Raw genomic sequence first — 22860 nt, forward strand, 5'->3', positions numbered from 1 at the left:
TCTCTCAGAGCGGTTCCTTGCCAGCTGACTCGCCCATGTCATGATATCACCTGACCTATTCCCAACAAACGGCATTATGCCAGCTGACAGTAATATCACAATGGCAATTGGGTGCCTGGTTTGGTCAGCTAGCAGCTCTTGCATATGAGATCAGAAGCTCAACTGCTTACGATGGGACATCATCGAGTGAACGTCCATATATAATCCGTAACGGCTTTGTTTTTATTTGAATCTCTACCCTGCTTCTCGAGGTTATAGCTGCTGGATTGATTGTCTTTCAGAGGACATTCATACTACTATACATACAGAACATCTGCTCTTGAGAGTTGAGACTGCATCATGGCTCTTCCCACAGGGTCTCCCACCACCACAACCACCACCACTGCCACCGATAGGACATTCCAGTCATCGGATTCAAACCGCAGAAATACATATACATATACTAACAACCCCACCGGTTCGTTCATCCTTGTCTAAGAAATTTCCTTCCTTCTTTCCTTACTCTAGTACTACTACATGTAGTAGTAGTATGTAGTATGGTATGAGGGAAGAAAGCGAAACGACCATGATACCTAACAATGGAGACAAAAATAAAAAAACCAGGTCCAAGCAATAATCAGGCTATACCGACGCAGTCTGAGATCTCACATTTCCTACACTTTGAAGACAATGATTGCTTCTTCGCACCTACTGGTCCTTATCCTTATCAGCGGCATGAGAGAGCGGGTAGCGGCTCCTCTACTACTACTACGACTACGACAGGAAGGTAGATTATGCTAGGATCAAACGGTGGTGAAATTAGTGATAATGGAGAGGGTAAAAAAAAGGAATGCGTGATGATTAAAGTATGGATATGTCATTTTATTGGTACTTCAGATTGATGTGTATAGTTTGTCATTCTCATAATATATAAGCAAACAACTCCAGTGTATGCACATGGTATGAGATCTATGGATAAATGTATAAGTTCATTATTAATCCCCTATTCATGTGTGAAAAAAAGGCAACCCTGTGACAACGCCCCTTTTTCGGTCGGAAATTGGCATTCCCATCTCGCTCCATCCAATCCAAAGTACCGGGAGTGAACTCGAAAGAAGGAACTCCATCGGATTCGTTTCAATCCATCATGCTGATGCACTCTCGCCCCCCTCCGGCTTCTCACCAGGTTGGATCCCTGCTGCTTTGAGCGCCTCCATACGTTCCCTGTTGCGCTTCCCCAACACGCGCAGGGTGTTCCTCTTCTCGATCTCCGTCATCTTGTCCCAGTTCGAGATGCGGCTCATGGTGCCATCCTGATTAATGACGAGCGGGCCGAGGTGGTCCAGCTTCACGCTGCTTCCTTCGCCGCTGACATCGAGCTTCGTGGCATCGTCGGTGTCCGGGGCCGGTAGACTTAGCGAGGGGCGTTGTTGCTCCTGCTGCTGCTGCTGTTGCTGCTGCTGTTGCGGCTGTTGCTCAGCCGAGTTTTGAGGGTTGGCCGCGGACGAGGAGTCAGAAGACATGGTGCGCGTTTGTTGTTGCTGACGGTTCAGCGAGAATGGTTCACTCGACGCAGGAATGGCGTGGACGGCGGACGACGATGATCGGAGCAGACGTGCCGCTGCACGGTAGACGCTGTTGGACATCCACTCTTCCTGCGATTCCTCCGATGGACAGGAGTCTTCGAAGGAGAACAGTCGAGCGGGACAGGTGTTGGATGCCGCTAGGAGACGACCTTCTCCGGCGGATCGATGGACAGTGGTGGTACTGGCAATGACAGCAGAGGAGATGTAGATGCACAGGAAGAAAAAGAAGAACGACGCAACAGAAGTGTTCCTCGTCATTCGCTTGTCACGGGAATAAATAACAGTTCTCTAGAAGCGCTGCCGCGGAGAAGTGGAGTCGTGCCCGACACGCTGCAATGACAAGCAATGACGCCAAGACTCCCGCGGAGAGCTTTCTAGAAGGAACGCAGCAGAATATCGACGAATTCGATTCAGCACTGCTAATCATCATCGAATATGATGAATATGAACTGAGCCTCTCTCAACTGATTTCAGGCCTTTTTCTTTGCTTTGATTTGCTTCTTTTTGCTTGTGGCATTCGTGAATACGCCCCTCGTCTGTGGGCAGCGAGTATGATGGCACATTCAACTTTTGAAGACCATTAACGGTTACAGTCATTGATACGCTGCTTGGAGGTTGATGCTGGTGTGATTGCCAGTATATGTCCTCCTCGCTCTCTCTACCGCATCCAACCGACATTGCGAGTTGATGTCTCGACTAAGCTAGGATATAGCTAACACTTCGAATTTACGCTCTTTGGTAGAGGAGCTCAGTTTATTACTACCGGAACCACCAATTGACCTAATAGAAATACGTCAGTACGTGCTCCAAGTCGTAGACTCTAGTCAACACATACCGATGCTGTAATACCCTCACCCACACCCTTGATGCTGTGCCACCACCCCTTGGGGATGAATAAACCATCTCCTGCTTCGAGAACCGCCTCGTAGCCTGCTTCATGAGGAAGTGCTGGACTCTCTAATCGATCACCCCAGACCGCTTCTTCCAGTAGCGGCCTCTCGCGTCCTTGCATCATCTCCTCGCCTCGGAACGCGGCCGCAGCACGACCTGCGCTCTGTCCTAGCTCCATTCTCACCCGTGAAAAGACACGCATACCCACATCCGGTGGCAACAGTCTGACCTGCTTTCTTCCTGCCAGCTGCACGAAGAGGTTTGGATTCGGATCGCGGTGGAGGGGGGTGTACGTAGGCGGGATTCCCATCCAAATGTTGGTATCGTAGATATCCCCTCTGCCTGTCTGAGACACCAGGTCCGGCGTGGGAAGGTCATCACGGAGAGCTGAAGGCAGATCGCTGACCTGGCATTGTGCGAGGTAAAGACGGGCCGACTGTGTACGAGCTGAGCGCGTCCAGTCGAGGAAGAGACTCAGCGGTGCGTGGAGTTGCTGGAAGCTTGTATCGGTCGCGTCAGACTCGCTATCGGGATTGTCTGGCTTTTGCGACAGCGGAGATGTCTGCGTAAGTTCTAGAGGCACGAAGGTATCTGCATACTGTTCCAGGTAGTCGTAGTTCAGTGCAGGAGGAGAGGATCTCGTAGATGGCTCCGTAAACCAGCGGTCGCAGGCCGGCAGAACACGGAAACAACCGCGAGGAAGGATGGCAGGACGCTCCGGTCGGAAGCACTTCTCGCGAAATTCGTCTATGCTGGCATCTTGCAGGGTGTCCAGAGGCTGGTAGGGAGACGCGACAGGGCCACGCGTGGAATCACTTGTCGAGGAGAGACGCGAGAGAGCGCACCACCGTCGAGACGCAGACCGTGGTCCGGTCCGCAGCACAAGTAGATGTCGCCCAACGGCGTTAACACGGTGACAGGACCATTGTTGTGACAACCTCATCCAGTCTCCCAGTAGTTGGTAGACACGTGATTAATTGGCTTTCAAAAACAGAAGAAGGAAGGGCTGTTACTTATCGGAGCACAGGACTTAGTGCTCGCAGATCGGAGATCATTTTTATTTATGGCGGTGGATGTGGAGAAACTGGCGCAGTCTATATGCATTTCGGCCCGAGAAGAACTGAGTGGGCCCGTCAAAGATGATAATGATACTGATGCTCAGAGAGAGATTGTATCGATGATCTGCTCTGGCCGATCTCCAGGGCACTTCAGATGTTTCTGGGCACGGGCTTACCACGTTGCAGGACTTCTTGCCGAGGTATGTCCGTGAAGAACTGCCCGCGTGGGCAATTCATCAGCTTGATCATCGGCTTAGCGCTGATTCAGCAGCTTTCCCCGCATGAATTAGCACGCCTCTGCAGAGTGCCTACCGGCCCTACCGCTCTTTGCGCCTAGGTTGTACTGTACAACATGCCCAGAGAAAAGGATGGGCGGTGTTTGTCCCCGTGACGGGCTTTGGACCCCAGCCCCTTTCAAATACGCCCTGTTCCCTGCCCTTTAAATTAGTAGCATTTTGCTTGTTCGTCTCCTTTCACTCGGTGTGCTAATTTTGGTGAAATTCACGTAGCTGGTATGGCGACATCCATCGCTTCGATTCGTAGACATCGGGCCTACGCCAAAGATGCGTACACCTACTACCCTGTTGTCATCGTCGGAGCCGGTGAATCGGGGATTGCCATGGGCTGCCGGCTAAAAGAAGCCCTGGGGTTCGATCAGTTCCGGATTTTCGAGCGGCAGTCTGGCATCGGAGGCACCTGGTGGATCAATCGCTACCCTGGTGTCGCGTGTGACGTGTAAGATTCCCTTGTCCAGGTCGGCGCTCGAGACCAGAGACTGCAGGACTTACTTGAAATAACGTCGACAGACCGGCTGTCTTCTACTCTTTCTCCTTTGCCCAGAATAAGCGATGGACCACCTTGTTCCCTCCAGGGTCGGAAATCGCAGAGTACCTGGCCGACGTCTGCGCCAAATATGGCATTGTCGACAAGATCCAGCTCAACACGGAGGTCAAGCAGCTGCGATGGCTCGAAGACGAAGAGGAGTGGGAGGTGACCTTGGCCCATCTCGTCCCTGGCGCCGGCGACCTGTCCGCGAAGGAGCGTCAAGAAAAGGTTGCTACCGAGGGTGAACACAGCGTCTATGTGGCCACGGAGATCGTGAGGGCCAAGATCGCTGTCAGTGCTGTGGGCGGTCTGGTTGAACCCAAGAGCTGGCCGCAGGACATCCCTGGAATCGAGAACTTTGAAGGCGACTTGATCCACACAGCTCGATGGAAGCCCGACGTGAACCTTGAAGGGAAAGACGTGGTCGTGGTAGGCACTGGTTGCAGTGCTGCCCAGGTCGTGCCGGAGCTGGTGAACCCTCCCTACAACGCCAAGTCGGTCACGCAGTTGATGCGTTCCCCGCCGTGGGTTTCGCCTCACTTTTCCGAAAAGGAGACGGAGATCTGGGATAGATACGCACCCTCGCTGATACCGAAGATCCCTGGCCTGCTGCGCCTGGTTCGGTTCTATGTGTTTTGCTTCGTAGAACATACCTGGTTCCAGCTGTTCGCCAACAACAGCTACACGAACAAGGTCCGGCCTGCGGTGGAGAGACAGTATCTGGAGTTCATGCGAAAGCTCACCCCACCACAGTATCACGATATGTTGACACCAAACTACCAGATCGGCTGCAAGCGTCGCATCATCGGTGGACGCTGGTACAAGAGCCTGAACCACCCCAAGATCGAATTGACATCGCGGCCACTTAAGAGCGTTCAGCTTAAGAGTGTTACCTTGGGACCAAGCCCTAACTCCTCTGCTGATGCAGCCGAAGAGGTGCATCTGCCAGCTGACGCTATCATTCTCGCGAACGGGTACGAGACCAATGTCTGGCTCCACCCTCTGCGCGTGCTAGGAAAAAACGGGAAGAGCATCCACGATGTCTGGGAAGAACGCGGTGGACCGCAGGCATACCTCGGAATTGCCATGGACAAGTTCCCCAACTTCTTTATGATCTTTGGGCCTAATACTGCCACCGGGCACTCCAGTGTCATCATGGCGTCGGAAAACGCGGTCGAATACTCGCTCAAATTCATCAAGCCGATCCTGAATGGCGACGTCAGCACCTGGGAAGTCAAGGAAGAGGTCGAGAGAAAGTGGACCCAGGGTGTTCAAGCAGCCCTCAAACGGACTGCCTTCCATCAAGGAGGCTGCACCAGCTGGTATAAGAATGACAAGGACTGGAATTCGACGGTCTATCCGTGAGTGCCACTCTCCCGCGCAGACATCTGAGTCTGGTCGATATGAGCATGGTAGGAGATTCTGACGAGGAAGAATTAGGTATTCCCAAATTGACTACTTCCTGAGATGCATGTTCCCCGTCTGGAGCCACTGGAACGTCAAGTACACGACCCAGGGAGCTCAACGACGCCGGAGACAACTTGTCCTTCGCCGGTTCTTGCTCGTCGCTGTGCTTGCTGCTCTTTTCTGGTCACGGAGGCAGCCTTCACAAGCACAGGCTGCAAAGCGGAGTGTTATCGGAGCCATAACTGCAGCGATCAGTGTTGCTCAGGCTGGTCTGCTCCGGCTCCGCCAAAGTCTGCAGTAGGAAATACGACCTCCTTCTCTGGAAGGTTGGCATTGGCACTGTACTCTGCACCAATCACATGTACATACAATCCTATTCAATGAGCAGATGAGGTAGTGACTGGTGCACTGCAAATTGGAATATTTTCCCTTTTTGGTAAGAGGGTTGATCGGCCCTCACGCTGGTCCGTCTCCATCCAGTTCTGCAGTAGTCAAGAAACCAGATCGGAAGTGGCTTGCATTTGCTCGTGCTTTCTGGACCTGCCTCCGCGTCGCTGCATGAGGCGTACATCGTAGATGCTCGTGCGCTGTGTGCCATTTATTTCTAAGATTAGCTTCTGATTGGGGCACAACGGCTGGCTAGATTCGGCACGGCTGGCTTTCCCCGCAATCTGTCCGCCCGGCGACCTCCATTCCGCACCAGATCTCTTCGTTTCCGTGGCCAAAACCGCCCCTTTTGCACTGTAGACAGGGCAGTTTCGTTCCTGACGGCACTGGAGATATGGCTTCAGAGTCTCCTCATGCCAACGGATCCGCGCCGCAAGCGACCGCCGAAAATTCGGTCGCTGCCCCAAACGGCGACGCGAAGAGAAAGGCGGAACCAAACAGCGGAACCCAGACGCGCGCAAAGCGGAATCGATATATCTCTATCGCATGGTATGCTGATAGCCCCAGAGCCTGTGGAGTCAAGACCTTTTCCATTGGATGGCCTGACACCCCCTGATTCGCCAGTAACGAGTGCAAGAGACGCAAGATCAAATGCAATGGCCAGGTGCCCTGCCAGCGTTGTGGCCACTTGAAACTCGAGTGTAAGTGATGCGCTCTTTGTTTCGAACCGTTTCTCGACTACGGGATCTCCTGCGATGGTATGCGGTCGCTAAACTCTTTGGACAGGTCTTTACGCTCCGAATTGCTGCAATGGAAACTTCAAGGATTCCGAGTATGTATTTTGCCGACATCCGTCCTGCGCTTCGGGATCTGATCTGACGGTGCTATTTTTCAGGGAGTTCCGGTCCATGAAACAGCAGCTGAGCACTCTGCAGGAACAGGTCAACACTCTCTTTGCGCATCTGAACGAGCTGAACGCCCAGAAGCAGTCGCTAGAAGCCCTGACTTTTGAGCCGTTCCCGGCTGATGGCTCTCGTCCGGGGTCGCTACCCGGCGCTCAGCCGCTTCCTCCTGCTGCCGCCCGGCCACGAGCCAAGCATCCCCGGTTCCATGGCCCTACGAGCTCAGCATTCAATTTCGACGTGGCCAGGTCGAGTCTTCAGAACATGGGCATCGCCCCTACCGAGGACGTGATACATGATGACCTGACGACCGCACACGTCACTCCCGCGGGCTCTCCGCCGCCACAGTTACCAAGACAGATGCCCCCTGCACCGGTGACGCCGATACATCCTTCCAAGGATCCAATCTGGGCGATCAAACGGGAGGAATGTATTCGGCTATGCAGGGTCTACGAAGAAGAGATTGGGATCATGTATCCCATCTTTGATATTGAAAAGGTCATCAACCATACAAACCTCCTCTACACCTTCCTGGAGGCGGCTACTCGGACGGGATTCGCGCAACGAGGGCTTCCCGGCGCCGACTGTCTACAGGATGACGATACCATTAATCTAAAGATGATCCTTGCTACTACGTTAATGCTCGAGGGAAACGGACAAAGCGAGCTGGGACGGCAGCTCTTCGAGAACGTGAAGCCCATTTTCCACCAGAAGTTGCTGGAGCCCGTAGATATCAAGTCAATCCAGCTGTTCACCATGGTGGTGAGTCTCTGCCTTGCCCACAATACCGGAACGCCGTCCTTCTTTTTTTATTTATTAATGTCTGTCGTTAAAAGGCCACCTACTACTTCCACAGCGACGATGATATCATGGCCTACCGAATTATTGGTCTCACAGCACGCATGTTGCTTGAGATGGGCTTACATCGTCGCGATGCATTGGCGAAGTCTTTCCCAAATGAGGACCAGTGGTCTTCGATCAGTAAGATATTCTGGTCCGTCTATTCTCTTGACCGACGTTGGAGCTTTGGTACGGGGTTGCCATTCGTGATTCAAGACGAGGATATCGACCCAAACCTGCCAGAGCCGGTGAGTTTAAACGTCTAATCGTCTGTCCTGCAGCTATTCCTTCCCGGTTGCTGACTTGAGTGCTGTAGGATGGGTCAATGCCTTATCTAAAGAGCATGGTCGCTTATAACCGTATCAGCTCCAAGATATGGTATTCAGGCCTTGGCTATGAGGGCTCGACGGACATCAAGCGCGATGAAATTGGATTTCTGGACTACCAGGTCCTCCAATGGTACAAGCAGGTACCCGAAAGCCTAAAATTCTACGCGGTGGACTCGCCACGGGATGGCAAACCCATCAACAGAGGGTTACAGCGCCTACGGGTGCTGCTATATCTGCGTATGAACCAGCTTCGAATCCTTATCTACCGCCCCGTCCTGCATTCAGCCGCTAGTATTGCCGAGAACAAGGCTCATGCCCGGACGGTCGTCGATATTGCCAAGGACACGATCCGGGTTCTCACCCGGCTCAATCAGACATCCGACATTTACCGGACGCAACAGATCTGCTTCAATTACTTCCTCGTCGCGGCTCTGGCCGTCTTGTTCCTTGCTGTCTGCCATGCGTCCGCCGAATTCAACCGGCAGGTCCGGGACGAGTTCTACATGGCACTGGATTTGGTCAGTGGGTTCAGCACGAAATCTTATATTTCCAAGCGACTCTGGAAGACAATCAAGGGCATCCGCAAAATCGCTGAAAAGCTGGGTGTTTACGCTCGCAATGTTGGTCCGGACTCCAATGACCCTCACTCAACTGCGGCCGTGGCCATGGCTGGTCTGGCAGGGCACCCGATGGATGAGCTCTCGGTGTATGGGTCTCTTGGCGGAGTCAACGAATTGGGGAACAGTCCGATGAATGGGCTTCAGATGAGCCATGAGCTGACGAACCTGTTTGAGGCGGTCGGCGGATACAATCACTTCATGACATCGAATGGGGGGCCCGAGAACCTCAATGGGTTTGTTGGTACTGATGGTGAGCTCCAAAACTCTGGGGAAGGATTGGCAGGAATCCTAAGCAGTGAGGCAGAGTTCTCTCGTGTGCTCCGGGATCTTTTCTAAGGTGCTGTGTTTTTGGATGGAATCGATGGGATGATTCAAAAGTCGACATGTACGTATCATGGTATCATGATATCCTGAAATGTAGTGCATATTCTGGCCATAGCACAATAATATGCTTTCCTGATTCCCTGTGCTGGAAGGTGGTGGAGAGTGTGACAGCGACCAAGCGGTGCCGGCACGTGATGGCGAATCACACGCCGCGGGTGGGCGACGACACAAAAGCTGCTTGCACACAAGCGCAAAGCATCTCAGCCTGTCCCTGTCTCCACCACCATGCCTGTGTAAGTATAAAGGACAGTGTTTTCATGTTTGTTGTCTGAGTATCCAGGTCTCGTCCAGGCAACGTGTCTCTTTCCTTCTGCATTTCTGGACCTTTGCTGCCTTTTCCCACCTTGCCCCGCCAATCTACCTAGTTCGGGGTCCCTTCCCAGACCACCCACAGGCAATGCTGGAGAGCGTCAGCCCTCCCATTGACTCGGTTTGATCGATCCTAGACACTTCCTACAGAGTGTTTGTTTTTCAAGAGGTGTGAGGATCCGGCAGTTGTCCAAATTGACGGACAGGCGCCACTCTACTGCCATCCAACGACTGGTGCTTTTGCGCACCTCTATGACCCCTCGTCACAGCGTATTCTTAGACCAGACTCATTGATCTTCCCGATAAACACCACATCAACAATCGGAAGCTCTTGGAGAGGGAATCCGCGTGGCTCCCGGGCGTCGTCGCGACGCTGTGATCCAAGCCGCTCCTGCCAGCCCGGCAGCCCAGCGAGGAATTGCATCTCGACACGGTCCCACGACGACTTCTCGCCACCTTCGTGACAACGTGTCGGCAGAGACAGGACCGACACTGGCAGAGGGCCTCGAAAGGCTGGACTTAAGTCCACTATCCGCACCGACACCGCCCACGTCCGCCTTCAGCTCTTTCGCCATGTCGTCCTCCGAAGGCGCTCCGGAGTCCTGGATCTCCTCGTTCTGTTCTCTTATGGGCCATGAATACTTTGCGGAGGTCTCGGAAGACTTCATCGAAGATGACTTCAACCTGACGGGCTTGCAGTCTCAGGTGCCCATGTATAAGGAAGCGCTCGAGATGATTCTCGATGTTGAACCCGAAGAGGATGACGAGGAGGAAGAAGAGGAGGAAGAGGAAGAAGACGAAGATGAGTTTGGCGAGGGCAAGCCCTCGGGGTATCGCAGAGGTGAGCGGAGGCACGCGCGCGTCGCCAGCGATTTGAGTGTGATTGAGAGCTCTGCGGAGTTGCTTTACGGGTTGATCCACCAGCGCTATATCACGTCGCGCGCGGGTATCCAGCAGATGTTGGAAAAGTATGAAATGCAGCATTTTGGTGTTTGCCCACGGGTGTACTGCAACGGTTGCAAGGTTCTGCCTGTCGGTCGTACGGATACGCCCGGCCAAGAAACCGTCAAGCTCTTTTGTCCCAGCTGCTATGATATCTACACTCCCCCCAACAGCCGATTTCAATCAGTGGATGGTGCCTTCTTTGGAACTACATTTGGCTGTCTCTTCTTAATGACATTCCCGGAACTGGATATCGGCGGCACTCGCGCGGAAAGCATGCTCTCCGCATCCTCGCTCAGCGCTCAAAACCAGTCCCGGTCCTCGTCTCTGAATTCGTCCGGCGGCGCGCCGGCCCTCCCAGCACCTGAGCCGCCGCCTAACCAGCCTACTCAGATTAACGGCATGCTGACGTCGAATTTTGCCCCTGGCTTAGGCCCGGGCAAGATCTACGAGCCGCGAATATACGGTTTCAAAGTTTCGGAGCGTTCCAAATCAGGGCCCCGCATGCAATGGTTGCGAATGAAACCGCTCGATGTTACTGAGCTGGACGAGGCTGCGAGATACCATGCCACCCACGGGAACAACGACGATGACAGTGATGACGGAGACACGGAGATGGGTTCGACAGCTGGTGGCTCCCGGCAGTCGGCGACTGGGACGAGGAGAAAAGCGCCTATGCGGAAGCGAAGGCAGTTGCCATCCAGTAATCCTGACCAGATGGGCTCGAACGGTGGAGAAGGCGGATAAACGGTCGGCGTTTAGCGATCGGTGTTTTTGATGGTGCTCTTTGGGCAGTCTTTTTTTGTTTTCCCTTACACGTGGAGAATCAGATGTATTGACGACATGACATTGTGATTTCTTCCTTTCTCCTTTCCTCATATTCCCACTCACCATTCTCCCTTGAATATTTGTTTCTATTGCCTGATTGTGAGATAGTCCAATGAAATTCACCAGGTTTAGGCGTTCCCAGCATGAATTATACAAAAACCTGAGCTCCATCAGTATGATAGTGTGAAATTATCGAGTAGGAGTATCCGCTAACTTAAACGATTCCCTTGGGATTCTGCCTGCTCTAGTGCATTTAATCTTAACATTATTTTCCTTGCAGGGATAGGAATGGTCGGATACGCCCCATAATTATAATTAGTACTTGGTGCCTATGGTTGCCTTGCGAGTGCTGAGGTCAAAGCTTCTTCGTGTCCACGGGATGCAGCCTAAACTTTCCGTTGTAGTCGAAGTATCGAGATCCAATGTTCTGGCCAGAACGCATACTTAAACCTGGCCAGTTCAATTGTTGTCTCCCCATGGGGTTTCATTGAGATTTTCGAGCAAGGAAGTTATCGTCCGGTTTCAATTGCGCTCTTTGCATCACGCATACATCCAGAACACCTTGTTACGACGTGCAATGGCTGCCATTGATACGATGGAAGCTCCATATAGTACTCTTCCATCGCTTCCAGCAAAGCATAGAGATTTTTTAAACTATGTCAACTCGCATCCAAACACTCCAATGCAGGAGCTCGTCAGACCCTACAATGAATATGACGGAGTTGTGCGCAAGATCTTTGCCCAAGAACCGTCGCATCCAGCACTAGCTGACAACCACCTCAACATTGTCCCTCTTTACGATGACACAGACGAAAGAAAAGCGACAGATATTCGGATTCGGGCACGCGATCTGGCTTCAGAACCAAAGGAGCTGCAGGAGAAATACATCATGCCTCTGAAGCATGAAGACCGCAAGCCGAACGGCGCTCCAGCCGTGGTTCCGACCTTGAAAGAATTTCGGACCAATTTCAACATCTTCAGCGAGGGCTCGTTGAGTGATCTCGATTGGAGCAACGTCGTTGCTGCAGGTAGCTCGGTTGTGACCTCCCTGCTTCCTGTGCCAGAGAAATACCGCGCCTCGAAGCGCGGTCACCGCCAATTTTATCATGAGATTTTCGCGCCTGCTTCGGATGTCGATCTCTTCTTATATGGCCTGACCGAAGAGCAAGCCATTGAAAAGATCAAGCAGATTGAGGCCAAGATCAGGGATTCGATCTTGGATGAGACGACAACAATTCGAACGAAAAACGCCATCACAATCGCCTCTAAATATCCGACTCGCCACGTACAGATAGTTCTGCGCATCTACAAATCAGTTGCAGAAATCTTGACCGGATTCGACGTTGATTGCTCGTGTGCAGCCTACGACGGCCGACAGGTCTACGTTGCACCCCGAGCCCTCGCCGCGTTTATTACCCAGGCGAACCAGATTGACTTGACCAGACGCTCTCCTTCCTATGAGAACCGTCTTTCCAAATACTCCCGCCGGGGGTTTGAAGTATTTTGGCCGCATTTGGATCGCTCTCGGATTGACCCGGTACGGCAGGCCTGTAGTGCAAAGCAAGCAAGGCCCATAACTTACTAACATATTCTTTTTAGACAATCTTCGAGCGAAGCTTTTCGCGGACAGTTGGCCTTGCTCGCCTCCTGGTCCTTGAGAAGTTGCCAAAATCTTCTGATCGAGAGTCCTACCTCCAAAAGCGACGAACGGAGCGTGGTCGACCACTTAAGATTTCACGAAGCCGGAGATCTGAACAATTGAAAGGTAACGTCAAGGATGATTGGGATGACGAGGTCGCGGAATGGGTGGAGCAGGACGACGTCTCTGACTATCATACCATTGTGGGTTCTGTTTCCTGTCAAGACAATGTCCATCACTGACTCTCTAAGCAGACTATTCCTTATGGGCCAAGATTCCATGCTAGGAGGATCGAGAAACTGTTGTATACGAGGGATCTGTTGCTGAATGCTGAGTGGAACAAGCCCAAGGATCGGGTGGTTACCCTTCATCGACATCCCGCGTTCTTTGGAAGCGCTGAAGATGTCATGCATGACTGTTGTGGCTATTGTCCGAAGCCAGCGACCCCCGAGGAGGAAGAGGTGGCCAAAGAAGAAAGCAAAATCTATGTCTCCGGGGACATTACGTTCATCAAAGATAATCCAGGACGTCAGGCGATTGGGAGTTTCAATCCCATAACAGATACCGATTGGACAGGTCAGTATCCTAGTTATTCTGAGACATGTCAGCGATGCTATTGCTGACATTTTTGTCATCAGAAATGGCTTATGTTGGGAACACGGAGCGTCTCTGCCAGGCGATTGTTGCTTGCAATGTTGAGGAAGTCAAGGATTGGCTTTCTCAAGAGGGGTCGGATCCTAACCGTCGTGACTACACAGGCAGAACGCCATTGCATCTTGCTTGTATGACTTCTACGCCAGAAATCGTGCAATGCCTTGTGGATCACGGTTCCCGGTTGGTCAGCCGCCTAGCGGACGGTCGAACAGCGTTGCATCTGGCGGCTGCAAGAGGGAATGTCGAAATCGCCAGAATCCTTCTTACGAAAAGTGCAGAGAACGAAGAGGAAGAGATAAAGAAAGAACAGGCTCGCAAGGAACCTGAGCGAAGAGCCAGACAGAAAGAGCAGAGAGATGCAGATGATGACGATAATGGGGACGGTGAGCTCGTCAGCAATGCGTCCGATGATTCGGATGAAGACTTCGAGTCTGTCGCCACAGGGTCTTTTGTGAAAGTTGAGAAACAAGGCAAAAAAGACGATGTCTGTGCCGACAATATTCCCGACGACACGAACGAAGATGAGCCGGATGTCTACGATATCAACGTCTTAGCTTGGGACAATCCCACCTCTCCCTTGCACCTTGCCATATTGAACGGTCACGTCGATATGGTCGATGAGCTGGTCGCCTCTTTTGGGGCTGACGTGCTTCTGCCAGTCAAAATTACTAGAATTCGACAAGCTGCCATTCTGACCCTCGCTCTGGCTCTCACACTGCCCTCCCAGAAGGCGAAAGACATGATGGCAAAACTTTTGCAGCTGGGTGCGTCCCTCACTCAAGCGGACCTAGACCAGTGTACGCCGTTGCATTACTTGGCAGCTTTCGCACATACCGAGCTTCTCGATGTGCTGCTGGAGTACGATAAGCCTTCTGTGGATCGTACGATCAATCATGTAGCCGTCACTGGCAATTTCCATAGCAGCCCGGCCGCCTACTCTGCTGTCAAGATAGCAGTGAACACGGCGAACCTCATGCTCGTTGTCAAATTGCTTGACGCTGGCGCGAACCCATCTATTGGCTTCAGTGACTTTATCAAGTCTGCTCGGCTAAAGTTTGACGAGTTTGAGCGCAGATCGTCTGAAGAAAACGAGAGAATATTCGAGGAAACTGTCATGCAGCCTGTCGTTCGTGCCGTCGAAATCGACCAGCCTTTTATTGCACTCGAATTACTTGCACGAGGAGCTGACCCAAACACGTTGACCCTCGATGGATGCAGGGCAAAGAGACAGGCAGATAGATTTAGGCCGGTGAGAGGCACATCATTGCTAGATCTCGTGAGAGACAAATTGCAGTCTCTGAGACGGTACAACGGGGAAAAGGTGTCATCGCAGCCGCCCGAGCCGCTGGATACGGACGACAACGTCTACCTCCAAGATTTTAAAGATGGGACGTACCAGATGTGTTCTGCAAGGTGGGCATTGAAGGGTGCCCGAGAGCGGTATGAAATTGCGAGAAAGAACCATGAAGCAAAGGTATTCGAAGCGGAGGCAGGCAAAGGCGTGGATGAAAAGAGGGCGGCTGTGCAAGCCCTCATTCCCGATTTTGAGAGGCTCGAAGCAGACCTAGAGGCACGGGGTGCGAAGACGTTCAAGGAACTATTCCCAGACATCCAAGTACCTTCCAAGAACGACCAAGACAGTCAGATTCAGCAGTGGAAGCGGGAATCTTTCAAAGTATCTTTTACTTTTACAGTTCCAGATCTCGACACTGTCAAGAGAGAGGGCTATATGAAATTGTGAGTTCTATTCACCGTCCATACATGGTTAATCATGGCTAAGTGTTCTTTAATAAAGATTCGAAGCCGCATGGAGCGGTGATCTCCGCATGATCAAAGACCTCACACTGAGGATGTGGGGACCGAATAAGGACCAAACCCCTCTTCAAATTGCAGTGTTTGACCAGGATGGCTTCTCACCTTTCGCCATTGCTGTTCTGTGAGGACATCTTGAAGTTGGAAGAGCTATCCTCGAGATTGTTTGCGCTCAGTATCACCCAGGAGAGCGCGGCGGCCGCGTCAGTTTCCATATGAGTGTCGACGACGATCCTTCCGGCGACGAGCATGACCATGGAATCAACATTGACAGTGAGATAATTGATGACCAGTTCACTGTCGACAACGTGGCCGAGGTGAACGCGCAGGTAAAATGCAAGGTTACGCCAGTTCAAGTGTTATCACGAAAATGCCCGGCATATCGTTTCACAGAAGATCAGGGAATGAAGGCCGTCTCCTCTGGTAAAGCTTCAGCAGCAGCATCCAGAATGAAGCGTGATCCCGATGATTGTCGGCCGAATAACCTAATACAGTATGCGATCCGGCGTGAAGACGTTGACTTACTGGTGTTCCTGCTCGAACTGGGGCGCAAATATTCGATTATAGGCACTGAGAAAGAGTCATCTCACATGTACAACGTTTCGGAAGCAGATTTTCACTTCGCAATCAAGCTTGGACATGTACGCTGCCTTGCTGAGCTCATCAAGCGGACTGGAGCCGGGATTCCGCTTGATGAGATTGCCCAGCACAGCGGAGTCGAGCTCAAAGAGAAACCCAGGTATTACCGGGGGCTGTCGATCCGTGGGAAGAAGCGAGCGGACTGGGCAGAAGCGGGAGGGTTGTCGTCTAGACGGCATCACGACAGCCATCCTCCTCTACTGGTGGCTGCTTTCAAGGGCAGCCTTGACAGTGTGGAATGGTTCCTCAGCACGGCACCCCAGCGGCACTATTCGGAGTTTGTCGCTGCACATCAGCACGATGAGAGGGTGAAGAGACTTGCGCAGACCGAACTGGGAGTCGAGGGATCTCTGGCAAACTGGCTCGGTTTGAGAAGTAAGTGGATACTACTAAATTAGTGAAACCAACGGAGAACTAAGTTTCGATACAGATGACCTCGTCTTGCACTGCGCCGTCCTTTCCAAGCCAAGCGAGGAATCGGAGCGCTTGGTCAAATATCTCATTGAGAATGTTCCAAGCTCCCTCGAAACCAAGTCTGCAGAGGGCCACACGCCACTCGCGCTGGCATACTCACTGCATCGCACAAGCATTGCGCGCATTCTCATTGAGGCAGGAGCCAATCAAGCAGTCCGCGACCAGAACGGCAACAATCTGATACACCTACTCCTTTGCGGTGTCGACAATGTAGCAAGCGTTACCACGGACGATTTACAAAATCTTCTTGACCTTCTCGACCCGCTTTTGGTTCCATCCCTGCTTACAGAACGGTCCACCAGGGGCCAGACGCCAGTTTGCAGTTGGATGGATTTGGCGAATCCGCTATCGGGACACGTCTACACGCACCTGAGCGGCCGTGGCAAGATGAACACGAAGTCGGAGACGGATGGAAAGGTGGCAGTCATGCGAGTCCTCTTGGATTTTGCCGCTCCCACGGGACAGAAGCACCTGGAGTTGTTAGATGGAGGAGGAAACACGCCCATGCATAACGCGGTTACGATGCAGCTGCCGAGGATTCTCGATCTCATGCTCGAGCGCCGGCCCGATCTGCTGTATCGGGAGAATGCGACGGGGTGTACTCCTGCGGATCTCGCGCATGACTTGTGGGTGAGTGAAAGAACAGCGTTCCCGCCACAGATTCCCAAGGACTTTGTCAGCCCATCCGAGGGGGACGAGAGGAAGAGTGTCTTGGAGCGGAAACCGGAATCCTTTGTGGTGGAGAGGGATCCCCGAAGCGAGAGACAGATGATATGGGATCTTTGCCGGGAGCGGATTGAAAGAGGAGTGGGAGGAGGACAGCGCCGACTGGTCAGTCTGTCCGAAGCGAACGAAGTAGCCAGGAGGGTGGCTGCACAGGAGAAGCGAAGAGAGAGAGCAAGCGATGAGGTGAGCGAGCGGTACAGGAAAGCAGTCAGGACGGCGCCACCAGTCGCGTCTGCATGACACAGTTAATCTGTTTTACTCATAGTATATTCGATTGAATTCGATCTTGTTTATCTCTAAACCAGACGATGAGTTGTAAGTCCAATCTATGCTACCCTAACATTAACCCAGCACAAGGTGCATTGTTTTTATTTCCTATTTCGGAAAGACGAGCTCTGCTATATATGTTCTGTCCATACATAAAACTTAGGTTTGTATCTCACCAGCAAACCATAGTCAAGATTCAACATGACAGCAATGACAATAACGTGACTTTAAAAAAAGATAATTTTTCCGAACCATGCACAGGCTGTAGCGTGGCGTGGCGTGTGGCGGCTCTAAACTAGTCATTTAGTTTATATGCACGGAAACCTTGCGGAAGGATTCGAAGGATTTAATTTAATTAGTTACTTCGACTTGTTGCTATATATAGCCCTTTTCATTCCTAGACTTAGTTCACTGAGTGAACTTCCAGAGGGCGGCGAGCGGCAGCAGCAGCAGTACATTTTATTAAAAAATTTCGATAGGGAAAACATGAATGGATGGATGATGAATTCATGAATAGAATATATAACAGTACATATAGTACAGGACAGGATAGGCTAGGATAGAGTTGCAGGAAGGTAAGTGTGTGCATGGCCTACTTTGTGGGGGAAAAAAATACCTACTATGTACTTGGTAGTTACATATGCAGTCTGCGCACTGCTTGCCTTGTTGGGGATATGGAAGGTGTATCTCTCTATTTTTTTCATTCTGTGATCTGTTTTCATCGGGTTTTACCCTTTTACCTTTTTACCATTCTTGCAGCTTGCTTGCTTGCTTGATGATCGTACTCTGTAATTCTATAGTTTGGTTTAGTTTAGTTATTGTTAGTACTATTAGTCTGTTCCCCATTAGACACTTAACTCTAGTTACTTCATTTACTTTATTTACTCCATCTATTTCATGATTTATTTATATAAAGTTCTGACTTTGGACCCTAACTATAGTGTGTTTACATAAATAGATTATTATTACATACAGATCTCTAGATCACGCTATCTCTGGGTACATAGCTAGCTGAAGCTTGGCTGCCGTACTTACTCTATAGTGTATTGGATAGAAGAATAGATGTGATGCATGTGCGGCGTTCTATTTCTAGCTCATATCCAACATCGTACTCATCTAGCTACCAATAGTTCAAGGTAGGTATGCAGACTAGACATTGGCTACCTAGGTAGATCACCTCGTGCACGGTTGAAAGCGAGGGTAGGCCCGGTAGAGGGTAGAGGGCAGAGCACAGGGCAATCGGATCGCTGGACTTGCAATATAGATCCATGTTTATATTTAGAATAGTTTGGACGTGGGGGATGAGATGAAGGTGAAGATGGTGTATGTATGTGAAGGGAAAAGCACGGAATTAAGCATCTACACACCGAAAAAAATGGGGTCAAGACAAGACATTATCGGCCCCCATATATTTACTAGTCGCAAGGAACTTTAGAATGACAGTACTTGCTCACTTGCCATAGGTTCAGTGCAGACCTCCATACGTACATACTTCGTATTCTGCTTTAGCCAAGGGGCCTGATTTTAATTAATTTACTTCGTCCGTGGGTGCCAGAAGAGACAGACAATAATGGGTGGGGGTAAAAAACAAAAACCGCCACAGAAAAAAAATACCAGAGTGGATAGTGATGGCAATTGTTACTATTATTAAATTTAGAATTTGGGGGAACTTTGACCAGACGGTGATCGGACCTACCTAGACGAAGGATGTTCTCAGGTTCCAAGGTCAAGTGACTCGAGTCGTATCTATGCGGAGTACATGTACTGTACACTCTAGAAAAATAAAAAAAAAAAAGGAGAGACTGTTCTTTCTGCCAATGGAAAAAATGACTAGAATTAATTAACTAATACATAAATTAATTAATTAATTGCCAAAACTCCTCTCACATCGTATATACCTGCAGGCAGTAAGTAAATAATCAGACCGCCAGGAGGCCTTAATTAAGGCGTTCAACAATCAACCAGACGCCAATTATTTAGAGTTCTCATACCCGGAGAGCTTCTTTTTTTGGTACCAAAAAGATCCCAATCCAAGGGTCCTCCGCAAGGGGAGAAGATCCTTACTCCTTCAAGTAAGAAAACCAGGCGGCCATGGAGGCCATCTATGGATCCAGTCTGGAACATATACTCCTACAAGGTAGGTAAATCCGTACGGAATTACGTTCTCAGGTAAGAAGACATCGTTGCATATCATGGCATATCGTTGCATATGGGAACAAAAATGTCGTCATGTATATACATTAGTAGTAACTTGGCTATGATTGCCACGTGTCGATATAAATTGAACTGAACTGAACTATACTGTATCGAGTACTGTACTGTATATACAGGACTGCCTAACCGCAAAAGGAAATTCCTGCAACAGACAGGACCTCACCTATTAGGTACAGTACCTACAGTTGCACTTCGCAGCGCGCACAAGCTTGCTACTATTATTATTCTATTAATCGCCGGTATGGAGTAATTCCGTAGTGTGGGGTATTGTTTACTACTCCCTATGGTAGTATCAGGTATGTATCAGCGTGAGACAATATCCATCGCTATCAATAAATAATCAGATGGAGCAACAATTTGCCATGGGGATTTCTTTTTATGGGCGTGTATTATGAGAATCGGCGATCGAACAGTAGGTAAGAAACGACTACACTACTCTGCGCGGAGTACTATCTATCTACACACAGATTGCGGTGATTATTCATCTTGCATGTCCTCATATATCGCATTATTAATTAATTCATTAATTAATTAATCACATGCAATTCATCTGATCAGCTGACTCTAGGCCCACGGACGGACGGATGGGGAGGAAAGATCGTCTCAGGTGATTACTGATTCCCTGTTATGGAAAATACCTAGGTAAATCTGCCGAGAGAGACAAAAAGAAAGAAAGACATGTGTGTATGTGCAGATCTACCTACGAAATGAAATAAAATGAAATGAAATAAGCCAACACACTTGACTCGACAATTCTCTCATACTGTAGAAAAATCGAAATAAATGAACCATCATCACCTATTCAATTTTTTCTTTTTTTTCCGTGAGAAAGAGAAAGAAAGAGAAGCTTCATCTCCTTGCAATTGGATCTACATACATGTAGTGTACATACATTAGTAGCTTGTTAAAAAAAAAACTCATTCAATAAACTAGTCTTCTAGTCCATCCCAATAACAGCATGCTACAGTATTTCCGTCCTTCATTCTAACCGTCTTATTCTTCCATTTTTTTTTTGCTTCCACAGATAGATTCTCATAGATACGTACTAAGGACACGCCAATCGCGGATCATCGGCGATCGCTATTAACTAGGGATTTCAAATCGGCGATCTGATCATGATGATCCGATGGACGGATTGACGGATTGATTCTAATTCTGGATTATATTACACACATAGTTAACTAGGCACGGAGTATTACTCTTTGCCTAGTAGTGATGGTGCTTTTCTTCCTGAAGGATCGTTAGTATATCCTTAGTACATCCTAGTATACCGCTAGTACGAAGTATACAAGTAATAATGTAACACTTTGATGATCCATAATATCCATGCACGGACGTCGGTGACTCGGTTCGTTCCCGGCGATTCAACGTCATCTGTCAACGGACTGGTCTTGATTTAGTAAACTCTGGCCCCTGCGAAAGAAAACGGCCCCTGCCTGTGTTTCTAAATAAACTGTGGATGGATAATAATTAGTTTCATAGGCTAGTAAATAAAGAAAGACACCGAGGAAGATCCCCCAATCCTACGTCCGCCGAAATCCGGCCCGTCGGGCTCGTTGGAATTTGGATCCTCCGGAGAACTCCGTCCAATAATCCATTATCTATAGATTGATGGATACCGGTTAATGAGACCCTGCCAAGCCATTATTCTGAAACACTTTAGGCTGTATCCAACCGTTTCATGTCAATTGTGCTCGTAACGTACTCCCGCTAATCCAAACCATCCTCCCAGAAGTGATCATGTATAGACACAAACGCCACTATATGCATGCACATACCGTAGACCTTAGAAAACAAGACACAAGTGGAATCCCAGCCATAACGGTATCATAATCCAAATCCAAAACAAACTAAATTAAATCTACATAAATGATATGTGGGGCGACAGTGACACTGGCTCCGGCGTCACCGGGTACGCGCTCAAGGATCCCGCCGGGGATGCTGACCGGGAATCATCGTAGGCGTAGGAATCGGCAAGTGGCGGGGTCTGTTGGACTCGATCGTCAGCCTCTGAAGATGTCAGAACTGAGCAACGAGACGCATAATCGCGCAGGACGTCAGGAGGAAGATGCTGCAGTATGACAGACTCTTGAAGAGATGGGTTTACCTGCAGATGAGGGTCTTCATGCGGCGCTGTCGCCGTCGACAGGTCGATCCCCGCCATGGAAGCATAGCTCATGCTAAACGGATTGAGCATATCCTCCTCGCCAAACGCGTTCCCTCGTTTCGCCGCCGGGGTTGAGGACGGCAGCGGCTGAAGGGGCGACGGCAGAGTCTCGAGATACTGAGTCGGTACCGAGAGGTCACCGTACTGAGCGGACGGTAGCGAGTTGTAGCTGGGGAAATGCTGCGGCAGAGGAGGCGGCGACGGGTATGCCTGGTGGCCATACGAGTCGTGATACGGATACGTAGAGTAGAAGAGCGGCGGAGGTGACGTCGACAGTTGACGAGTCGACTGTTGCGCGAACATGGTCCCGCGCTCGTCTTGACTGGGAGTGTAGACCTCAGTGGAGAGAACGCCGGCCTGGGGAGAGCTCCAACTGCTTGGCGGAGCCTGCTTGGAGCGCGAAGAGCTGCTTTGAGAGCGAGATTGTGACTTGGTCGCCTCTGGCTTCGTCCGGGCCGGCTCGACAGGAGACTGCTCTGGCGACGCGGAGGAGGATGCTGCTCGCCGCTCGAGATCCTCAAGGCGACGCTTCAACTTCTTGCCTGTGTGGGCACCAGTTTAGTAAATCGAGTCTCCCTTGTAGGCGGGTAGATAGAAAGACTCACGGTAATTCCGCTGGGCGATGCGGTTCTGGATGCGACGCCGCTCTGCTAGGTCGGAGATCTTGGTCCAGTCTTCATTGGGGTTGGCATTAGCGCTGAAAGCACTGCTCGTGCCATGGCTGTACCTCGACCCTGCGTATGGGTGGTTGAAGGAATTGCTACGATGCATGGTAGGGTCTCTTGATCAACAACTAGCAGTCACTGTGGGGGACACGGAAGAAGAAATGAGGTCTGCGATAGCAAAGGCGGATGGGACCAGCCGAAAGGCGGAGGGACAGCGCAGGTATATATATATATGCAGATGAGGCTGCTCAGCCCCGGCGTTCTAGGGCCTGACTAGCGGCCAGCTCAGAGCGAGCACCAGCAGGCGATCTGCCTG

The 22860-nt window shown here is 50.6% G+C and overlaps 7 protein-coding genes across 7 annotated transcripts; 5 read left to right on the top strand and 2 right to left on the bottom strand.

Annotated features, from left to right (window-relative positions):
* Nucleotides 1-339: 339 nt before the first annotated feature.
* On the top strand, nt 340-770 carry T310_0363 (uncharacterized protein; the record flags this gene model as incomplete). Its single annotated transcript, XM_013476792.1, has 2 exons — nt 340-457; nt 604-770. The coding sequence occupies 2 exons, from the start codon at nt 340-342 to the stop codon at nt 768-770; spliced, it is 285 nt and encodes a 94-aa protein (XP_013332246.1).
* A 354-nt stretch (nt 771-1124) lies between these two features.
* Nucleotides 1125-3399, bottom strand: T310_0364 (JmjC domain protein; the record flags this gene model as incomplete). The annotated part of the gene is made up of 2 exons (XM_013476793.1): nt 1125-1826; nt 2401-3399. The coding sequence occupies 2 exons, from the start codon at nt 3397-3399 to the stop codon at nt 1125-1127; spliced, it is 1701 nt and encodes a 566-aa protein (XP_013332247.1).
* A 629-nt stretch (nt 3400-4028) lies between these two features.
* T310_0365 (Uncharacterized protein) lies at nt 4029-5704 on the top strand (the record flags this gene model as incomplete). The annotated part of the gene is made up of 2 exons (XM_013476794.1): nt 4029-4249; nt 4321-5704. 2 exons carry the CDS (start codon nt 4029-4031, stop codon nt 5702-5704), a joined length of 1605 nt encoding a protein of 534 aa, XP_013332248.1.
* An 823-nt stretch (nt 5705-6527) lies between these two features.
* On the top strand, nt 6528-9160 carry T310_0366 (Fungal specific transcription factor; the record flags this gene model as incomplete). Its single annotated transcript, XM_013476795.1, has 5 exons — nt 6528-6682; nt 6758-6834; nt 6920-7797; nt 7872-8123; nt 8192-9160. 5 exons carry the CDS (start codon nt 6528-6530, stop codon nt 9158-9160), a joined length of 2331 nt encoding a protein of 776 aa, XP_013332249.1.
* Nucleotides 9161-9433: 273 nt separating this feature from the next.
* On the top strand, nt 9434-11206 carry T310_0367 (Casein kinase II beta subunit CKB1; the record flags this gene model as incomplete). The annotated part of the gene is made up of 3 exons (XM_013476796.1): nt 9434-9441; nt 9668-9686; nt 9857-11206. 3 exons carry the CDS (start codon nt 9434-9436, stop codon nt 11204-11206), a joined length of 1377 nt encoding a protein of 458 aa, XP_013332250.1.
* A 658-nt stretch (nt 11207-11864) lies between these two features.
* On the top strand, nt 11865-19030 carry T310_0368 (Ankyrin repeat protein; the record flags this gene model as incomplete). The annotated part of the gene is made up of 15 exons (XM_013476797.1): nt 11865-12824; nt 12887-13129; nt 13181-13502; nt 13565-15317; nt 15376-15516; nt 15601-16406; nt 16462-17414; nt 17497-17546; nt 18062-18073; nt 18133-18179; nt 18299-18318; nt 18348-18438; nt 18619-18634; nt 18786-18825; nt 18962-19030. The coding sequence occupies 15 exons, from the start codon at nt 11865-11867 to the stop codon at nt 19028-19030; spliced, it is 5523 nt and encodes a 1840-aa protein (XP_013332251.1).
* Nucleotides 19031-21573: 2543 nt separating this feature from the next.
* On the bottom strand, nt 21574-22650 carry T310_0369 (uncharacterized protein; the record flags this gene model as incomplete). Its single annotated transcript, XM_013476798.1, has 2 exons — nt 21574-22421; nt 22485-22650. 2 exons carry the CDS (start codon nt 22648-22650, stop codon nt 21574-21576), a joined length of 1014 nt encoding a protein of 337 aa, XP_013332252.1.
* Between the last annotated feature and the right edge of the window lie 210 nt (nt 22651-22860).

The sequence above is a fragment of the Rasamsonia emersonii genome, assembly GCF_000968595.1.
Source record: "Rasamsonia emersonii CBS 393.64 chromosome Unknown ctg1118621759675, whole genome shotgun sequence".
In the NCBI taxonomy this organism is placed as follows: domain Eukaryota; kingdom Fungi; phylum Ascomycota; class Eurotiomycetes; order Eurotiales; family Trichocomaceae; genus Rasamsonia; species Rasamsonia emersonii.